General features: G+C 34.7%; 1 protein-coding gene and 1 non-coding gene across 2 annotated transcripts; one reads left to right on the top strand and one right to left on the bottom strand.

The window, feature by feature from the left end:
• Positions 1-4,059: 4,059 nt before the first annotated feature.
• Positions 4,060-13,144, bottom strand: LOC147384747 (ruvB-like protein 1). Its single transcript, XM_086425864.1, has 12 exons — positions 12,981-13,144; positions 12,014-12,202; positions 11,073-11,204; positions 10,543-10,692; positions 9,528-9,683; positions 7,189-7,323; positions 6,987-7,052; positions 6,300-6,406; positions 5,624-5,723; positions 5,439-5,530; positions 4,499-4,568; positions 4,060-4,354 (listed from the first exon to the last, which is right to left on the bottom strand). The coding sequence occupies exons 1-12, from the start codon at positions 13,059-13,061 to the stop codon at positions 4,265-4,267; spliced, it is 1,368 nt and encodes a 455-aa protein (XP_086281990.1). The 5' UTR covers positions 13,062-13,144; the 3' UTR covers positions 4,060-4,264.
• Positions 13,145-15,795: 2,651 nt separating this feature from the next.
• Positions 15,796-15,868, top strand: TRNAR-CCU (transfer RNA arginine (anticodon CCU)). The gene has a single exon. It is a non-coding gene; the product is annotated as a tRNA-Arg (tRNA).
• The last annotated feature ends 1,447 nt before the right edge of the window (positions 15,869-17,315 follow it).

The raw sequence follows: 17,315 nt of genomic DNA, 5'->3' as shown, positions 1-17,315 counted from the left end.
CTCATCCAAAATGACTCGATATCAGGCCTAGCCGAGACGAGACGCAAAACCAAATTTTAAAACCATGGAAAAAGATGAGAAAATGGTAATTTAGATACTCCAAAAAATATTATAAGAGGATATGAGGTTGAAGAACCATTTAGATATAAAAATTTTACTAAATGAACTATCAAGCTATCCCCCAAAAGTTAGGAGCTATGTGGGTCAAGTCCAAAATTATTCTTTTTAATCTAAGTTTTTCTATAATATCTAAAGGCTATGGTGGTGGATCGCCATGCTCACCGATTTCAGTACAAGTTAAATCTAACTAACTTGAAATCTAACTAAATAGGTAGGCAAGATCATTTTAGTACAAGTTGGTCCACAAAGTTGCCCGACACAAGCACTTAAAAATGGAAAGATTTGGAAAATTTGGCGGATGATTGTTGTGAGGGTATTACCATCACTTTGAAGCAATGGAAAGATTTGGACCGGTCGTTGACCTGTATGATTGATCGGGTCGATCCCAAGTTGTTTGACCAATGGGTCTAACCAATTGGACCTAAAAATGAAATATTAAGGATTTTTTTTCTTCCCCAAATTAGATAACTTCAACTTCAAAAACATGATCCAATGTCACATGAACAGATTGCAAGATTTTAAGAACTTTTACACTCACACAAACTAAAAAACAAAAATTTCCTTTGAATTTGAAATTTAAGAATGTAGTGGCCGTTTCAAAACAAGAATCAAAGTCCAAAAAATATATTTTCATTTTCTTTATTTATTTTAAATACAATCTCGACATGTATTTTAGGGTTTGTTTTAATAAGCATGTTGACCCAACAATTAAAATCTTACCAAGTTTGATCATTTTCTATTAATTTGTAAAAAGAAAACCTAAAGTAAAGGGGGCATGTCATCAATTTTAAAACGCATGGAACATCTCAAATATTCACCAAATTTTAAAGGGGCATGTGAAAAATCACCCAAAAGTTGAACCGGTCCTTTCAGAAACCCAATAAGGTTACCGATTGAATCAGGCACGCCAATTGATTTTTTTTTTTTTTTTAATTTGAATTTTTTCGATTGATTCGACCCATAGAAGCTAACAGGTCTGGTCCAACCTAGTCGGACCGGCCGGTCCTTATTTTTAAAACATGAAACTCAGGGTCATTTTAGTCATTTAATGTTTTATCATTAATTTAATCACTAAATCGTGGTTATTATAAAATAAGTATGGTCATGTTGAACATGTTTCACGCTGAAAACGTTGGTTTCAATTCTTTTCCACGTAACACAACATTGGTGGGCCCAAAGAAAGAAAATGTCCATCGTTGACTCAATTGTTTTGCACGTGTAACATGGTTTGCCTCAAAACGTTCTTTTCATGCCCACCTTAAAAATTGATACAGTGGGCCAGAGTGTTGTTTGGTTAACTGACTCCAATAATTTTGTCACGTGGCATTTTCACATAATTTTTATTTTTTTATTTTTGTCTAAAATATTACATAATTTTTTTTTTTGATTTTTTTTTTTTTTCTAATTTTAATTTTAACTCTATTAATTACACCTCATTGAAGGAGTTTATGTCATCTTTTTCAATTCACTTCATCTTTCTCAATTTTTATTTCTATAATGTTCTCATCCATCTTGGTCGATAAACTTTAATTTGACAATATACCCTTACATATGGAGAGTAATCGATAGAAGAACAAGAAGAAGAAAAATGTATTGTCATAGTCCGTCATAGATTTTGACTCATTAAAGAAAAAAAAGATGAATAATGGGTTGATGTAGGAAACCCTGAAGTGGTGGCTCAATGGCAATTTCAGATCTAATAAGCAGTGAAAATCCGTAGGTTGTGAGTTCGATACCCAGTATCAACAGTATTTCCTCGGGGCCACCCGCGAGGGTGCACCCTCACTTACTTGGTGCGTATGATATGCAGGTGTTGCACGTGCTTGGGGGAGGGACCTATATGCCTTGGCTCTGGCCCTAACTCTTCGGGTCCCCCTAGTCAGACGTAAATTTAGACACCCCCGGTATCAAAAATAAAAATAAAAATCGACGAAAGAATGTAATTTCTTTTCCTTTTTAGAGTGCAATCATACATATGAAAATGAAATGGGAGGAAGATTTTTCGGTGGTGGAGTGCAATTGGTATTTGATGATTTGCAACTAGTTGGCCATGGTCTCTTGTTGGAACCCATTCTCATCTTAACCAATTAGATTAGCTTTAGGGGTAATAGTTGATTAATATCCTTATATATTCAATTACGTAGTGGAGATGGCTACTAATATCATAAGGTATTAAGACCTTACACGTATATGTCTTAATCCAAACAATACATCATGCTTTGTGAATCACGTGAAGCCAACTCCTCAAACAATTACTTTCTTAATGTAATTGTTACTTATTAATGATGTAGTGGTATTTGTTGACTCGTGAAAAGACATGAAAATCAACTATCAAGATTTACCTAGAAATGCGTGAAATTTTCTTGAGATTCAGATTCTTTTTTCGACCGTTTTTATATTTTGATATCGTAGGTATCCCCACACCCTTTTAGGATGGGACTAGTCCCTACGATCATACGTCTCAATTCCTGACCCCATAAAATTTCCCATCATTCAATAGAGTAAGTCAGAAGGTTACTCAATTTCAAAAACGTAATTAGAGAGAGCAAATCCTTATTACTAGTTTTACCACTGACCTAACCCACCCCAGGGGTTTTCACAATTTGGATTTATTGTTTTTGTGAGTTATTTTTATTTCGATCCTTAATTAATACAAATACGTATCATCATAGTGAAAATCAATATTGAGTGAGCATCAATAGAAGGGACAAGGGTGGAGCTATTAAGGAGCTTAGGGGGGCAATTGCCCCCACAAAACTTCAAGATATATTTTCAACTAACTACGTGTATCATTTGCCCCCTCCCCCTCCCCCTCCACTCTCATAGCCTTACTTCAACTTCCAATCAGAAATCTCTGAATTTCTCCCCAAAATCATTCATCTTCAAGTTCTCCAATTGTACTATTAAGTTTGCCCCTAATACAATAAAATCTTGGCTCCACCTCTGAGAAGGGACAACTTAATGAGAGAGTTTCAGGAAAAAGAAAAACCACGGGTATCACTGGAAGGACGGTTATAGAGCCTCGAAAAAAGGGTACCAGAGTAAAAGCCACAAAGTAGACCACCCAAAAAGTTTGAACTTTCTTTGCCACTAATAATTAGGTGGCCTTTCGGGCATTTGTGGCGTTTGCATCAATAACACTTTATGTACAACTAACACTTGGTTAGGTGGGGGTGCCTAAGTGTTTTTGTTGGGTATGCAGCAATATCTCTAGAAACTATCTTGTCTAGCACATGGACTTACCTATCAAATCTTACTCTTAAAAGTTATACCTTACGAATTCAACATTAAGAGCTGTTTGTTTGTCGAGAAAATTGATTACACAGAGTAAGTTGGATTCCAATGAAAAACTCATCCAAGAGAATATGATTTCCAAAACTTGATTGCACCTAAGAAAATATAATAAAGTCTCACATTACTGATGTGGAGGTGCACACACAACCATAGATGCATTTCACTCTTATCTCGATGAAAAACATCTGAATCCATAAACACACCCACATCAGCAATGTGTGAAACGATGTCAATTTTTAATGTCTTTTGAGCATTTTCCTATAATAAATAAAGTTGGTTTTTCGCAGGTTGAAGGCGGAGGTGGGAAAATTATTTTCCAAGAAATAGGATGAAAAATTGCTTTGAGCAAAACTGTGCAATCACACACATAAAATTGAAAATAGCATTTTGGAAAAGCATTTTCCCACGGCGCAATCATTCAAGTCTCTTTTGTCACTCACCCAATATAAGACCATCCAAGTCACAATGTTACTCAATGTAAATTAACATAGTACTTAACAGTTTCTCACAACAATGTCAGTATTAATGTAGACTCTCAGAAATATCCAAGTATCCATCAAAATGAGAAATTAAACTTGACATTAATATAACCATAAATAAGATGAAAATTTAAAGGAAGAACATGTATTTTTTCTTTCCTCATCCTCGCTTAGTTCCACAAATATGGTGCCCTGAGTACAAACTACCCAAAATAGTTCTGAGTTGAATGGGGGGTAATGGTCTGGAAAAAATTGAATCCAATGATTCGTGCAGACTTGGACAGTTTTCCTTTCTTTTCTCACACTGTTTGGAAGAAGTAACCAACTTTTCTGTTCTTTCTCCAAGAAAGCAATTGAAACAATGGAGTTAATCAGGAGATATATCTTTCCTGCTGTTCCTGAAGAAGTCTCGCCGAAGATTTTGCATCCAGATATAGAGAACTCACTTCCTCAAGATCAGCCTTTGAATTTTTACAAATAGAAATGAAAATGAGTCAGCAAATACAGAATTCTTTAAGATTGATTTCTTTAAAAAGAGGTCTTTGCTTTACTTAATTCCAAGACACGCATATACTAACACAAAGATAAGTGGAATTTCGATGTACCTTGCAAATGGTGTCACGACCATTCATTCTAGCCACAATGCTAGCGGGTGATAAAAGCTGAACAGCATGCCTGAAGAAACAAAATCAGGAATTATGAACCCCTGGCAGTCCAATTATAGTTAAGTAAATAAATAAAATATAATGGGAATGATTAATGACTATATAAACCACAGTACCATACATTGGTAGGAAGGAGTGAGTGTGTGTGTGTATGGGGTACTTGCAGGCACATCACACACACTCATGCACATAAGAGCAAGTATGCCAATAACAAACCCATAAATACATGTCAAGGTTGCTAGGGTGTGCCAGCGTGGAGTGAACAAGAAGAGGCATGCCAGTAAGTCAACCTATATGTACATGCAAGGGAGTTTGCTTGCAAGTGTAAACTGCAAGTAGTCATGTGCATATATGGTCCTGAATGTACATTGAAATCGTCTAGCATGCACTCATATTTATGTTCGCGATTATAAAAATAAAATTAAAAAAAGCCACTATTGGCACCCCAACTTTTACTTGTTACCCCCCAATTAGAAATAAAAAAAGTCAATGGACGAGAATAAGTAAAACTTGGGGTGCCAACAGAAACTCTCTTTTTTTTTTCCTTTTTTAGATTTCTATTTGGTAGATTTAGGATTTTATATGGGCCTAATCCTAATTGTAAACAACTGTTGAAGTTATTTGAATGTGTTATAATGCTTAGTAATGTTGAAGAAATAACTGGAAACGAACTTTTGTAATATTTGACTGGTTTTAATCTTTACAGTGAGGGATAGTTTTTAATATTTGAATGGTTTTAATCTTTAAAGTGAGGGATAACTCGAGAGGCTACCATACGATCATCAAACCACATTGATATGGAACTCATATTTGGCATACACTTAGCAATTCAAAATCTGCACGGAGGAGACATTGATAAAATCTTAAATTGAACTCAGACCTTAAGGATGCCTGCTGTCCGATCTCTCCAAGGTGAGCCAGACTTTCTTCATCGACAACAAGTTCCTCCACCTGGGCACGTATCGCTAATATCTGGCCAAGTAACAACCCGGCAGAAAGAAAAGTGAGAATTTGATAATATGGCTATCTACTGTGGAGGCGGATAATCAATGATGGATCACAAACCTGTATCATGTCAGCAGGTCCATATGTTTCTGTCCTTATAATAACCAGTCGATCTAGCAAATCAACAGGTACGCCGTGAGGACTACTGATGTCGGTACCTCTGCAAATAAATACCACAAAGTTCAGCACTAATACACAAAGGAGTTCATAACGCTCCACGTTATGAAATTTCTATGCAAGACAAATATGTTGGACATATGCCGAGTAGCCTATGTCGGTACACCTGAAATATGTTCTCTTCTCCTATTGATATGATTTCAGGTATCTATTTACATGATTTAATAATGGGTAAATTACACTTTCACCCCTTGTGGTTTGGTATACCCCCTAACATTTCAACAATAAAACTTATTGACTAAGGGACTTGCTGTCAACCAAACAGTTAAAGTGTTATGGAGTCGACATGTATTTATTCCAAACTAGATGGGGTTAAAGTGTAATTGACCCTTCAATAATTCCTTGTACTTTTCTAGACAACGCCTTTATGGATTGGGTATAAATAACAGAACAGAGCTCTATCACACTTGAATCCCCAAAAGTATGCACCAAAGCTTGAAACTCCAGCCATATAAGAACATATCACGACTATCCAAGAAATCAATAAGTTCTCAATCAACATGACCTAGTGACCAAAGGCTTTCACTTTAGAACATTAAAATTGGAACTCCATACATACCTCACATTACATATTCCTCTATTTGTGGCAAAAACTACTATAGGAGATAGCGAGCTCTCTAAAGCACGGTTCAGGTATGAAAAGCATTCCATATCCAGCATGTGAACCTGCAAAATAAGATTGAATAAATCAGAGAGCTTATACAGGCTAACCTAACCCATGCAGGACATACAAGATACTAGGGGTGCAACTTGGTCCGGTTCAAACCGAGAACCAAACCAACCCCGATAGCTTTGGACTGGTTTGGTTTGGAACAAGTTGTGGTTCAGTTCTGGTTTGAGAAAATGAAGAACCGATCAATTCGGTTTGGTTAGTGGTCCAAGGCTTGTAAGAACTGACGCAAACCGAGTACCGAACACCATTAATGACTTACTACTTTTTAGAAATTAAGACATAGATTACATTTTTTATGGATAGATTAATGACTTGTTATATGAAATTTGATGTTCATCATTTATTTTTATTTTTTTTTCATTAAAAATTTATTGTTTCCAAGGGGATTTATAAGATACTGGCAACCCATAGAACCAAACCGACCTTAGTTCGGTTTGGTTTGGTTCTAATGGGCACTTGGTTCAGTCCTGGTTCTTATTTTGTGGAATACCGACCTATTTCAGTTTGGTTCTGATTTGGCCGTAAACCGAACCAAGTTGCACCCCTACAAGAGACTTTAAAGGAAAAAAGCACCTCATCAATGAATAGGACTCCAGGGACAAGCTCTGCCACACCTTCATCAATATACCGGTTAACAACCTGTCATAAGCAAAGTTTTTTTGGGTTAAGCCATGCGCATCTCCATCCTTGCTTCTCAAATCCAGGCTATTGAAATGTTTTCAGAGAAAAAAAATAATGAAAGTTGTAATCTGCAATAAAAATCATAGATTAAAACCTTGTTTATTTCTTGTCGTAGTTTATCAGTGATCTCGGTTTTCCTAGGTTTCATCATCTGGCCCATTAGAGATAATATATCCTGTCCACCTTGTGGACGAGCATTTGCTGCATCAAGATCGTGTAGCGTTACATCCTAATGAGGGTACAAACATGCAAGAAACAAAGAGACATCAGTAAAGGGAAACATCCCATCCATCGGTAGCATTATTATAATTTAATAATGAATAGATGCAACAAGGTGCACACTACTTATCTATTCTGAGACCAAGAAAAAGAAAAAAAAAAAAAATTGATCCATTTTACATCTTGTATGGACCTAGCATCATAGCATAAATGCAAAATCTAAAATAAATACTGAGTCAATCAAGCTTTGTGTTTGAGTCAACTCTGTTAACCAACCAACTACTCCAAAAGACCAATCTGTTGGAGAAGGGGAGAACTATGAATATAAGAGGGTCACAAGGCTTAAATGGGGTATGAAACAACTGAGAGTGGAGGAAAATATACACTCAACAACCTCCATATAAAATTGGCACAGCATAATCCGTTCCACCTTCAAGTGAAAATTTGTACACTTCAATAAATATATATTTTTTATATATAGATAAAAGGAAGAAACAATAAACCAACAAGCAGGGAAGGCCGAGAAAACCTTCTCAAAAACAAGAGAAAAGAGAAAAAAAGCCCTTAGCTAAGACTCTGAGTTTACAAACATCTCATTACAAACACTTGGATAAATATTTCAATATCATTGTTAAGAATAAGAGCCTCAGAAACATCACCAAGGTCTTGTATTTAACACAACTTGAAAAGGATTCTGAATTTTTTGCAATACCAGGGGAAGCTCTCCCATTGACATGTCAATGAGCACCATCAGAGGAAGTAATAACCACAGGTTTATCCTACCTGCCTATATTAATGGAATTATATTTCAACATATTTCCTAGAAATATACTGAAATATTCCATTTCCACTATGCACGACTGGAAATTCAAATGACAGTTCTGTCTATATATATAGCAGCAGCATTTTGCAGAATATTTTGGTGCACAATAAAATTCAACCTAAGTAATCAAATTTCAAATATAAAAACGCAAGAGTATAGTGAAAATATTTTGATAAATAATGATTTTCAACCACTATATTCTTTTCTGTGTATTTATGGTTCTTTGAAAAAATTGTTATAAGAATTTTAACAAATTTTATAATAAAAAAAATGTATGTATATCTATACAAAGTCTTGTAGAAATGGCATATATATTGCAAATAATACCAATTTGGTAGTAGAAATAAGTTACTATAGATTAGCAAAATATAAAATATATAAATATACAAACACATCATCTTATTTTGATGTATTTTAAGCATATTTGCACGCAGATATTAGCACATACATACAATCTTTCTGGTTGTAATTAGTTGGATTTATTAGTAATTTAACTGTACATACTTAAAAACCAAAAAATAGAAAAATTATTAAGGTATGTAGTTAATGCCAAATGACTATCATCATTTCCATGTATAATGTAGTTGCTTTTGGCTATCAGACGTGTAATGTGTAGTGGAACACCATTCAAATTTATTGCTACAATGCATGTGGTTGTGTATTGGAGTTATGAGTGTTTTCCTGCTTATTTTAGCATTTCCTATAACTTCAATGAAAATTTCCTCAATAGTACCATCATTTCCATGAAAATGGCATTAATTTTCATGTTGTTTGAAAAAAAATATATTCCATTTCCAAGCGGCATGAGATAAATGTCAACCAAAATTTAATACCTAACTTAGGTGTGAAAATACCTATGTATTTGATTTCATTGGTGGAGCAACAAGCCTGATAGACAAAATTGTATACATGATATGTTAGCGGACAATTGGGGGCTAATTATTAGCTACATTTTTATTGTTGTGGTAAGTAAAATTTAAAAAAAGAGAAAAAGGCGGTTGAGATGACCAGCCACTGTTAGTCTAAATGAGATGCTAAAAAACAAATATAATGTTTCTTAATGAGAAGCTACAAGTGTAACTACCTACAATTCTACTCAGCAATAATTTAAGCACACTAGATTAAAATTTCAAGCATGCAACTTCCCAGATTTGCAGTGAACATTAACAACTTGAAGAACCCATCCACATTTCTTTTGATGATATATGCTTGGGTTCAGTGTAAATTATCTACTCAAATAGATGAACCAGACAAAGCAAGGCAATTAAAAAGAACGGCAAGTTTCTCATAGATGACAAGATAAAACCATAGGATGATAAGTCACACTACAATCATTATAATAATATTATAGATAACATAAAAGAAGGTTTTAGTTCGAATACAAATCAAACCTGAACTATCTCCTTTTTCTTGTGAACCTCTCCTTTAGGAAGTGGAACATACTCCTCCGCCTCAAGGTCGAATTCTGTAGCAAAAGCATCACTTCTACCAACCCTTTTAACTGCTCCACTGTTTGCCTCAATGTATATGACATCACCAACAGCGACCTGAAGTCCATATATGAAGTCCATAAGTAATTAATTAAATAAATGTGGAGACACCAGTGTCACAAACTGATGAGCCTGAAATTCCACATCTCATTCATTATATAATATAAAAAAATCAATAATTCATTATATGATTAAAAAAAACTCACATAGTGTTCCAGGAAAGTTGTTTATAAGAGCTTAAAATATAATTTACTGAAAACTCTGCCTATCTGATGTTTCTTTACACTACGCTGATGAGGGTAAGACCTATGTTACTTGGTTCGTTGGTTCGCTTAGTTCAAATTTGGGTTTGTGGTTCACCACTCTTGAACGAACCTGGTTCATAGAGGTAGTTCGTGGCAGATATTTAAATCGTTTATGTTAATCTCACAGAAGAAGCAGGTCAAGGGAGCATATCATCAGTTTAAAAAACAAAGGGGTATCTTTAATATTGATCAAATCTTGGAATTTTTAAAATAATGGTTATCTCTAATATTGAACAAACCATGGGGGCATCTCTAAAATTCACCAAAATACGAGGGTTCGTTAGGTTCGCTATTTTGACGTACCCATTACGAACCGAACCTCGAACTGGTTCGGTTTGTACCAGTTCATGGTTCACTACCATAGCTAACCCAGTAACATAGGGTAAGACCAACTTGACAGCCGGTGCAAAACTGAAGAGCAACAAGATTCATTCAACCAACACTAATTGAATGAAGGAACAAGATTCGTCAACAAATACTAAATTGATTGGATATGGCCGTGATGATGATGCCATGGTTTAGTGAAAATTTTAAACCCAAGAAAAATATATATCAATGGAACCATAATACAGTTTTAGGTCACTAGAACTGAACAAACTAAAAGCAATTACCTTTTCCTTAATTAAAGCATCATAAATAGTCGGGTCCAACTTCAATTGTTTGGTTCCTTTGACAGTTTTTAGCCCAATAATTACGTGATTAATGCTCTTCCCATAGCCACCTGTCGTGCTCTCGGTTTCTTCTGGTGAGAGTTCAGTCACCTAAAACAAGATTAGATGCCCAATGCATTAGAATCAAGGGGAATTTTATTTTTTTTATGAAAATTGAAAATGAAAATTACATACAAAGATCTTTCAACCCAATTTTGGGCTCAAACACAACCACCCATGAAGGCCACGTTCCAATAACTATCAGTTGGGTGAGATGTGAAGCCCATGCAATTAGGTAGTGTGTCGTACTGAGTCCATCCAATGGAAGAACCAGGTTTGTTCTCAACCTAACCCAAAATCCAACAAGTAGAATGATTCTTCTTATCACTTATTTTTCTGTCTCTCATATTTAGTTTTGCTTTCTGTGAGTTATGTCCTGCATAAACAACTACTCTCTTCCACAATAATATAAAATGAGATAAATATCTTGCCTCTCCTTCATAGACCTCCTTATTTTCTTTGATACGTAGACCAATAGCCCTTCGGAAATTTTCCATTAGAACCTCAGTTTTCTTTACTTCTGAGGAATAAACTTCTGATCCAACCATTGGGCAGAATGGAACCTGCAATTTAAAAAAAAAGTATAATGTTCTTTAGAGCCAAATCAAATGATGAACACATCATCGATCCAGAATTTGAATCAAAAAACATTATTTTAGCACAAAAAGCAAATGTTTCTAAGTGTATCAACACACAAGTAAAACCCAACCTTCCAAAATTAACCTTGGAGCAAATTCCATGGTGGCAACACCAAGCACTGTACCCCAAACTTTTTTTCTTTTTTGCTTGATGGGGTTAGTGGTTAATAGTTAACATTAGTATAAGAGGGGTTCAGGGTGTTTGAACCTAAGACCTTGGGAACAACCTCCACAAGGTCTTACCACTTAGCTAAGTGGTCATTCTTATACCCCAAACTTAAATACATAGTTTTCATTGAACAAATGAAGAACACATCAAAGATCTAGAATTTGAAACCAAAAACATTCTTTTAGCATAAAAAAGCAAACGTTTCAAAGTGTATCAACACGAAAGTAAAACCCAACCTTCCAAGAGAGCTACTATTGCCACACTAACTTTTACTAATTCCACACCAATTCCTATATAAATCACCAAAGAATTGCACAGTTGGTGTGGCGTTAGCAAAAGTGGGTGTGGCAATAGAAACTCTCCAAAATTAACCTTGGAGCCCCCAAACTTAAATATGAACACATCAAAGATCTAGAATTTGAAGCTAAAAACATTCTTTTAGCGTAAAATGTAAATGCTTTGAAGTGTATCAACATGCAAGTAAAACCCAAACTTAAATACATAGTTTTCATTGAAAAAGCTTCAAAATGGATGTCACCATTGAAATTTTAATTGAAGAAGGTACCTTGCTTCCAAGCTCCTGAGATATTCCAAGGGCCAATGCAGTCTTTCCAGTACCAGGAGGCCCGGCAAGTAGGAGCGCCCGGCCCGCCATTTTCTTCTGTCGTATCATATCAACAACAAGACCCCCTGCTTCTCGGGCCCCGGCCTGACCCACAAATCCAGCAGCCATTGAAATTGCTCTTCCATTGGCCTGGATTAAAAAAAAAGCGGATTTTGTACATAAATAAACATACATATTGTTAGAAGAGTTAACTTCAAATGAAAATCAAAATTCTGAGACCAAATAACAATTGATTTAAATATAAAATAAGGTCCAATACAAGGGGAAAAAAAGGGTTTTTACTGTCAGATTGTTTCAAGAAGCCTGAGAACATATCAAAACATTCAAATTTCAGAATTCCTTATAAAGATGACAACTTTGAACACAAAAAAGCAATAAAATGTAACATTTTCGGATCTCGAAATAAGAAGGCGTGAGAGAATTGGAATAGCTCTTCCATTGACCTGGATTAACACCGATTTTGTACATAAACATACATATTGTTAAAAAAGTGAACTTCAAATGAAATTAAAATCCTGAGACCAAATTAATAATTGATTTTGTACATAAAAGGGTTTTACAGTCGGATTGTTTGTGAAATTGTTTCAAATTTCAGAATTATCTAAAGATGACAACTTTGAAGTTTGAACCCAAAAAAGTGATAAACTTTTGAAATTATCTGATCTTCAGGAGAGAATGAAAGAGATTCCATCGATTGAAACCCAGGAAAATTTTAAAACACACACAATTGTAGCTTTTTATGCAAAAAATTACAGAAGAAAAAATCCACGATACTAACTCTAAGAGAACATGAAATAGAATATCAAACATAACCCAGAACCCAAACCCCTAAAAACAACCTAAACCTAATATATCTAACCAGAAGTAGTCAAACATGAAGAAGAGCGATGAAGGAGAAGCAGAGTACCTCGAGACCAAGGCCTTTGATGTGTGTATGAGTAGCTATTCTCTGCTTCTTTGTTGTGGATTGAACCTCTTCGATCTTCATCTCTCTCTCTCCCTCTCTCTCTCTCTCAAACAGAAAGTTCTACTAGTGCGTACGCGGCTACGCGCACTCACTACTACTTGTCTTAGAGAGAGAAACCTCTATGGCCTCCTCTGTAATCTATGATTTATAGTATGGTTCACGTACCACCGAAACGTTGGTAGTACCCAATAATATATTAACTCATCAATTTAGAGCTTAAAATGGGTTGAATTTTATCCGAAAATCGAATGATTCGAATTTAACGGATTTGATTTCTTCAAGTATATCTGAATTAAAAATGGTTCAGATATGAGATGATGTCTCTTGACTCGAATCACACTCAGGTCGGACACATATTCACTCCTATATCCATCTAAATTTAAATGATATATTATTTTGTAAGTTATATTTTTATATTTTTCGATGTATCTTTCTTTAAGCAACAAGTGTTTGGTATAGTAGCTAAGACCTCATTTAAAAAACAGATGAGACTTTGAGTTCAAGTCACCTTACTTTAATAACTTTTCTTAAAATAATGTTGAATTATTCAAAATTATCTGATCGATCGACCCGAATCAATTAATTCGGTCAGGTCAGACCAGTATATGAGTTTAATCAAAGCAAAATGATTTGGATATAATTTAAGCTAATAGGATCCGAGAAGAATTCGGATATGAATATGGATATACTCTTATCTTGTCTAAAACTCGACCCATTTTAATCCTTACTCATCATGATCATCAACCAAGTGGAAGTACTTGAGGTACTGTCCACTATTTCTGGTTTGAAGATATTCCCCTTGATTATGACTCGAAAAAAAAGACAATCAGACTTTGCTTGGTATGAAAATGATGCAAATACTTTGCTAAAATCAATTTTATTGTTTGGTTACACAATGCAAATGATTTACATTGCGAAAAATTCATTTGCATGTATCATCTAAATTCTTAAGAAATTTTAGCAAATGATTTACGGCACAAAAAGTACTGAAGATCATTAATCTCAAAGGGTTTGCTTAATGGAAATTTCGAATTTAGAAGCGATTAATGCCCCCTAGGTTGTGAGTTCGATACATAGTATAGGCATTAATTCCTCATGGACCACCTGTGAGAGCACACCCTCACTTACCTGGTGCAGGTGATGTGCGGGCATTGCACAAGCCCAAGAACTAGTCCTTGGACAAGATCATGGTCTATGGACTGGGCAAAGCCTAGATATAGACCTAATTTGCTATCTACATAGATACTCAATTATCAACAAATTATATATATATATATATATATATATATATATATAAACTATTCCAACCATTCGATGTGCACCAGATCGACGGCTCAGATCATTTGTTAGTTTCCAATCGATTTTAAACTAACGAATTTTCAATATTTACAACTGCCTCCCCGTAAGATAGATCTGCTCTTCCTCTTCGTTTCACTCTTCCTCTTTGACTCAGATCTTCCTCTTCCAGCCGAACTCTTCGATTTGCCATCGAAACGAACTCATCTCTTCGATTCAAACAAATCTTCAATTCCCCCAAAAACGAAGACGAAACTCATTATTCCAAACAAATCGATTAACTCTTCGATTCATATTTGTTTTTCGACTTCGTCTGCTAACGATGACGATCTTCCTCCTTCCTCTTTGTTCGCGATAGAGGTATCACAAATTATTACAAATTATTTGACTCTATGCATGATAAAATTACTAAAATAACTTTTATAAAGGAAGTTAATCAAATTATAAAAATACTTACAATAATATGCTATTAAATTTATGAAAATACCCCTCCTCCAAGATACATTAAATTGCATATTAAAATTATAAAAGTACCCTCATAAAAAAAAATTTAATAAAAATAACCCTCAATATTTACTCCAATAGCATAAAATATATCTCATTATAACATTTACTTACATATGAAAATTATAAAAATACCTCTTGTCAACTTTATTTACCAAAATACCCCTCATCATGGAGGTATTTTTTGTAAATTCATATGCATGTTATTGTAACAAGTACTGAGGGTATATATGTAACTTGAATAATTTCTTTGATGATGTTGAATAAGTCAAAATTGTTTCCACGTTTTATTTTGACAAGAAATAATAATAAAAATTTTTATTGCAAATATCAACCATCCTCAAAAGAAAGATTTGCAAGAGATTTCCCAATTACCGCCAAGCAATAGTAAATCTTTCATTGCAAATGATTAAAAAATGAGTCTATATTCTAACTTGAAAATTTTCACTCAATTTGTACTTGGTCGACGTGGCAAATGCACAGAACCATAGATCTTTTTTTTTGAGATGCACAAGGAAAAAGATTTATGATTTTGTGCACTTAATGTCTTAAAAAAATCTATGGTTCTATGTGCATTCCACGTCACTCGAGTTTCTCTTTTTTTTTAGTCAAATTAATTTTATTCATAAGGATGAACCAAAAGATCCCTTTGATCATGATCACTTTAAGATTGTTTGAAGACGGTGCATTTTTTTACTTTAGTTTTTAAGAAAAACCAATGTTGTGTTTGGGGTATATTAACAATAAGAGTCGTGTTAGAGTGACCTTAGAGGGGGACATCTTGACGTGATGGCTTGTGCATGTCCATAGATGATTTTTACTCGTATCTTGGAAAAAACGCATCTATGGGCATGCATACGTCACTACGTCAAGATGCCCCGTGTGTTCTCCAATGAGGTCACTTCATCGTTAATCTTACAATAATTATAAAATTCTTATGAGTTATCTCAAAGCAGCGCCTGTAGCTCAGTGGATAGAGCGTCTGTTTCCTAAGCAGAAAGTCGTAGGTTCGACCCCTACCTGGCGCGTTTCCACCTTTTTATTTTCATTAGCAAATCCTATGTCACCTGTATAGTCTTTCTTCTACCCAACACGTCGCAGAGCTTTTGCTCTTAAGGACTCAAGTCTAGAATTTTTTTCAACTTATGTTACAATTCAAATAAAAGAATTTTTTTTTGAGCCACAATATTCGGCTTTGAAAATTTTCTTTCAATCAGTACTAAGTCAACATGGCAAGTGCACAGAATCATAGATCTTTTTCTTCGAGATAAATAAGGAAAAAGATCTATGGTTCTGTGCACTTGTCATGTCGGCCAAGTACTGACTGTGTGAAAATTTTAGAGTCAAATTATCATTAGTCTTTATTTTTCTTTTATATATACTAGGAAAGTGCATGTGGACTATAATGTGATTCCTGTAATTATATACAACTTTTTAATTATTATATTAAAATTTTATTTTACCACAATAAACAAAGACGATCGTAAATATTTAATTGGAGACCATCAAATAAAGAGTCATGATAATCTGACGGCCCCCTCTCACACACACCCCTATCACAAAATCATAGATCATTTGCCTCGGGATATACAAGAAAAAGATTTATGATTCTACGTATCTTGAGGCAAATGATCTACAATTCTGTGATGGGAGCGTAATTCTGAGGGGGTGGTTAGAAAATCATTATTCTCTAATAATGGGGAAAAAAAAATTTATAATTGAGAAATAAAGATTTTCCGTAACACTGGAAAGGAATTTTCTCATTTTTTTTAATTAAAATATCTAATAGCGATAGTTCTAATAATAAAAAATTATTTTTCTTTTTCTTTTTAAACAATGTTATCAGTCCATACAACCTATCTTCGATAAGTTTCATCGACTAACAAATGTAGCTTTGTACTCAAGTAGAAGAAATAAGTGACGACTATCTAAATTAACACCTATTGTGATGGGTTGCACTTCATGCGATATTGTCCCAAGAAGAAGGCCATCAATCTGATGACCTCCCAAATAAAGGAAAACGAGAAGAAGAGAGCACCACGGTGAGTTCTCTTGAGCTTCTCAATGTCATGAAGGCAAGAGTCGAGGCACCCACGACTCAAGGAAAGGGGTTGTTATACGTGGGCACGATGGTTAACACGAACATTTTTTTCCAATAATGATCATTTGCATCAGGATACGCAGATATAAAGTTGTAAACAATAAATTTGAAACCAATGGTCCATAAAAAACAAACTCAGTAAAAAGAGTAGAAAAAAGATCCTTTGGGCTATGCTTCCCTCGGCTATCACTTGGGGGATTTGGAACGAGAGAAACAACAGAGTGTTCAATAACAAGAGTAACAACTTTCATGCAGGTTTCTTGGAGATCTTGGGTTTGTTATACCTTTGGTCAAAACAGAACATAGAGTTCGCGGGAACTACATTTGATGATTTTGTATTTAGATGGCACTCCTTGTGTAACGACTAGTGTTTT

Source organism: Akebia trifoliata, chromosome 15 (genome assembly GCF_017979445.1).
Source record: "Akebia trifoliata isolate Shusen 1 chromosome 15, ASM1797944v1, whole genome shotgun sequence".
Lineage (NCBI taxonomy): Eukaryota > Viridiplantae > Streptophyta > Magnoliopsida > Ranunculales > Lardizabalaceae > Akebia > Akebia trifoliata.
Note: the sequence above shows the minus strand (reverse complement) of the source record. Positions and strands in the feature narration are given on the sequence as shown.

What these genes read in the sequence shown, in the direction of transcription:
- LOC147384747 (XM_086425864.1), bottom strand. Translation starts at nt 13,061, where the DNA reads ATGAAGATCGAAGAGGTTCAATCCACAACAAAGAAGCAGAGAATAGCT. An exon ending in CTCAGGAGCTTGGAAGCAAG is followed by an intron (nt 11,205 to 12,013) that starts GTACCTTCTTCA and finishes TTTAAATTGCAG; the next exon opens with GTTCCATTCTGCCCAATGGT. An exon ending in GACCTGCTGACATGATACAG is followed by an intron (nt 5,531 to 5,623) that starts GTTTGTGATCCA and finishes TTACTTGGCCAG; the next exon opens with ATATTAGCGATACGTGCCCA.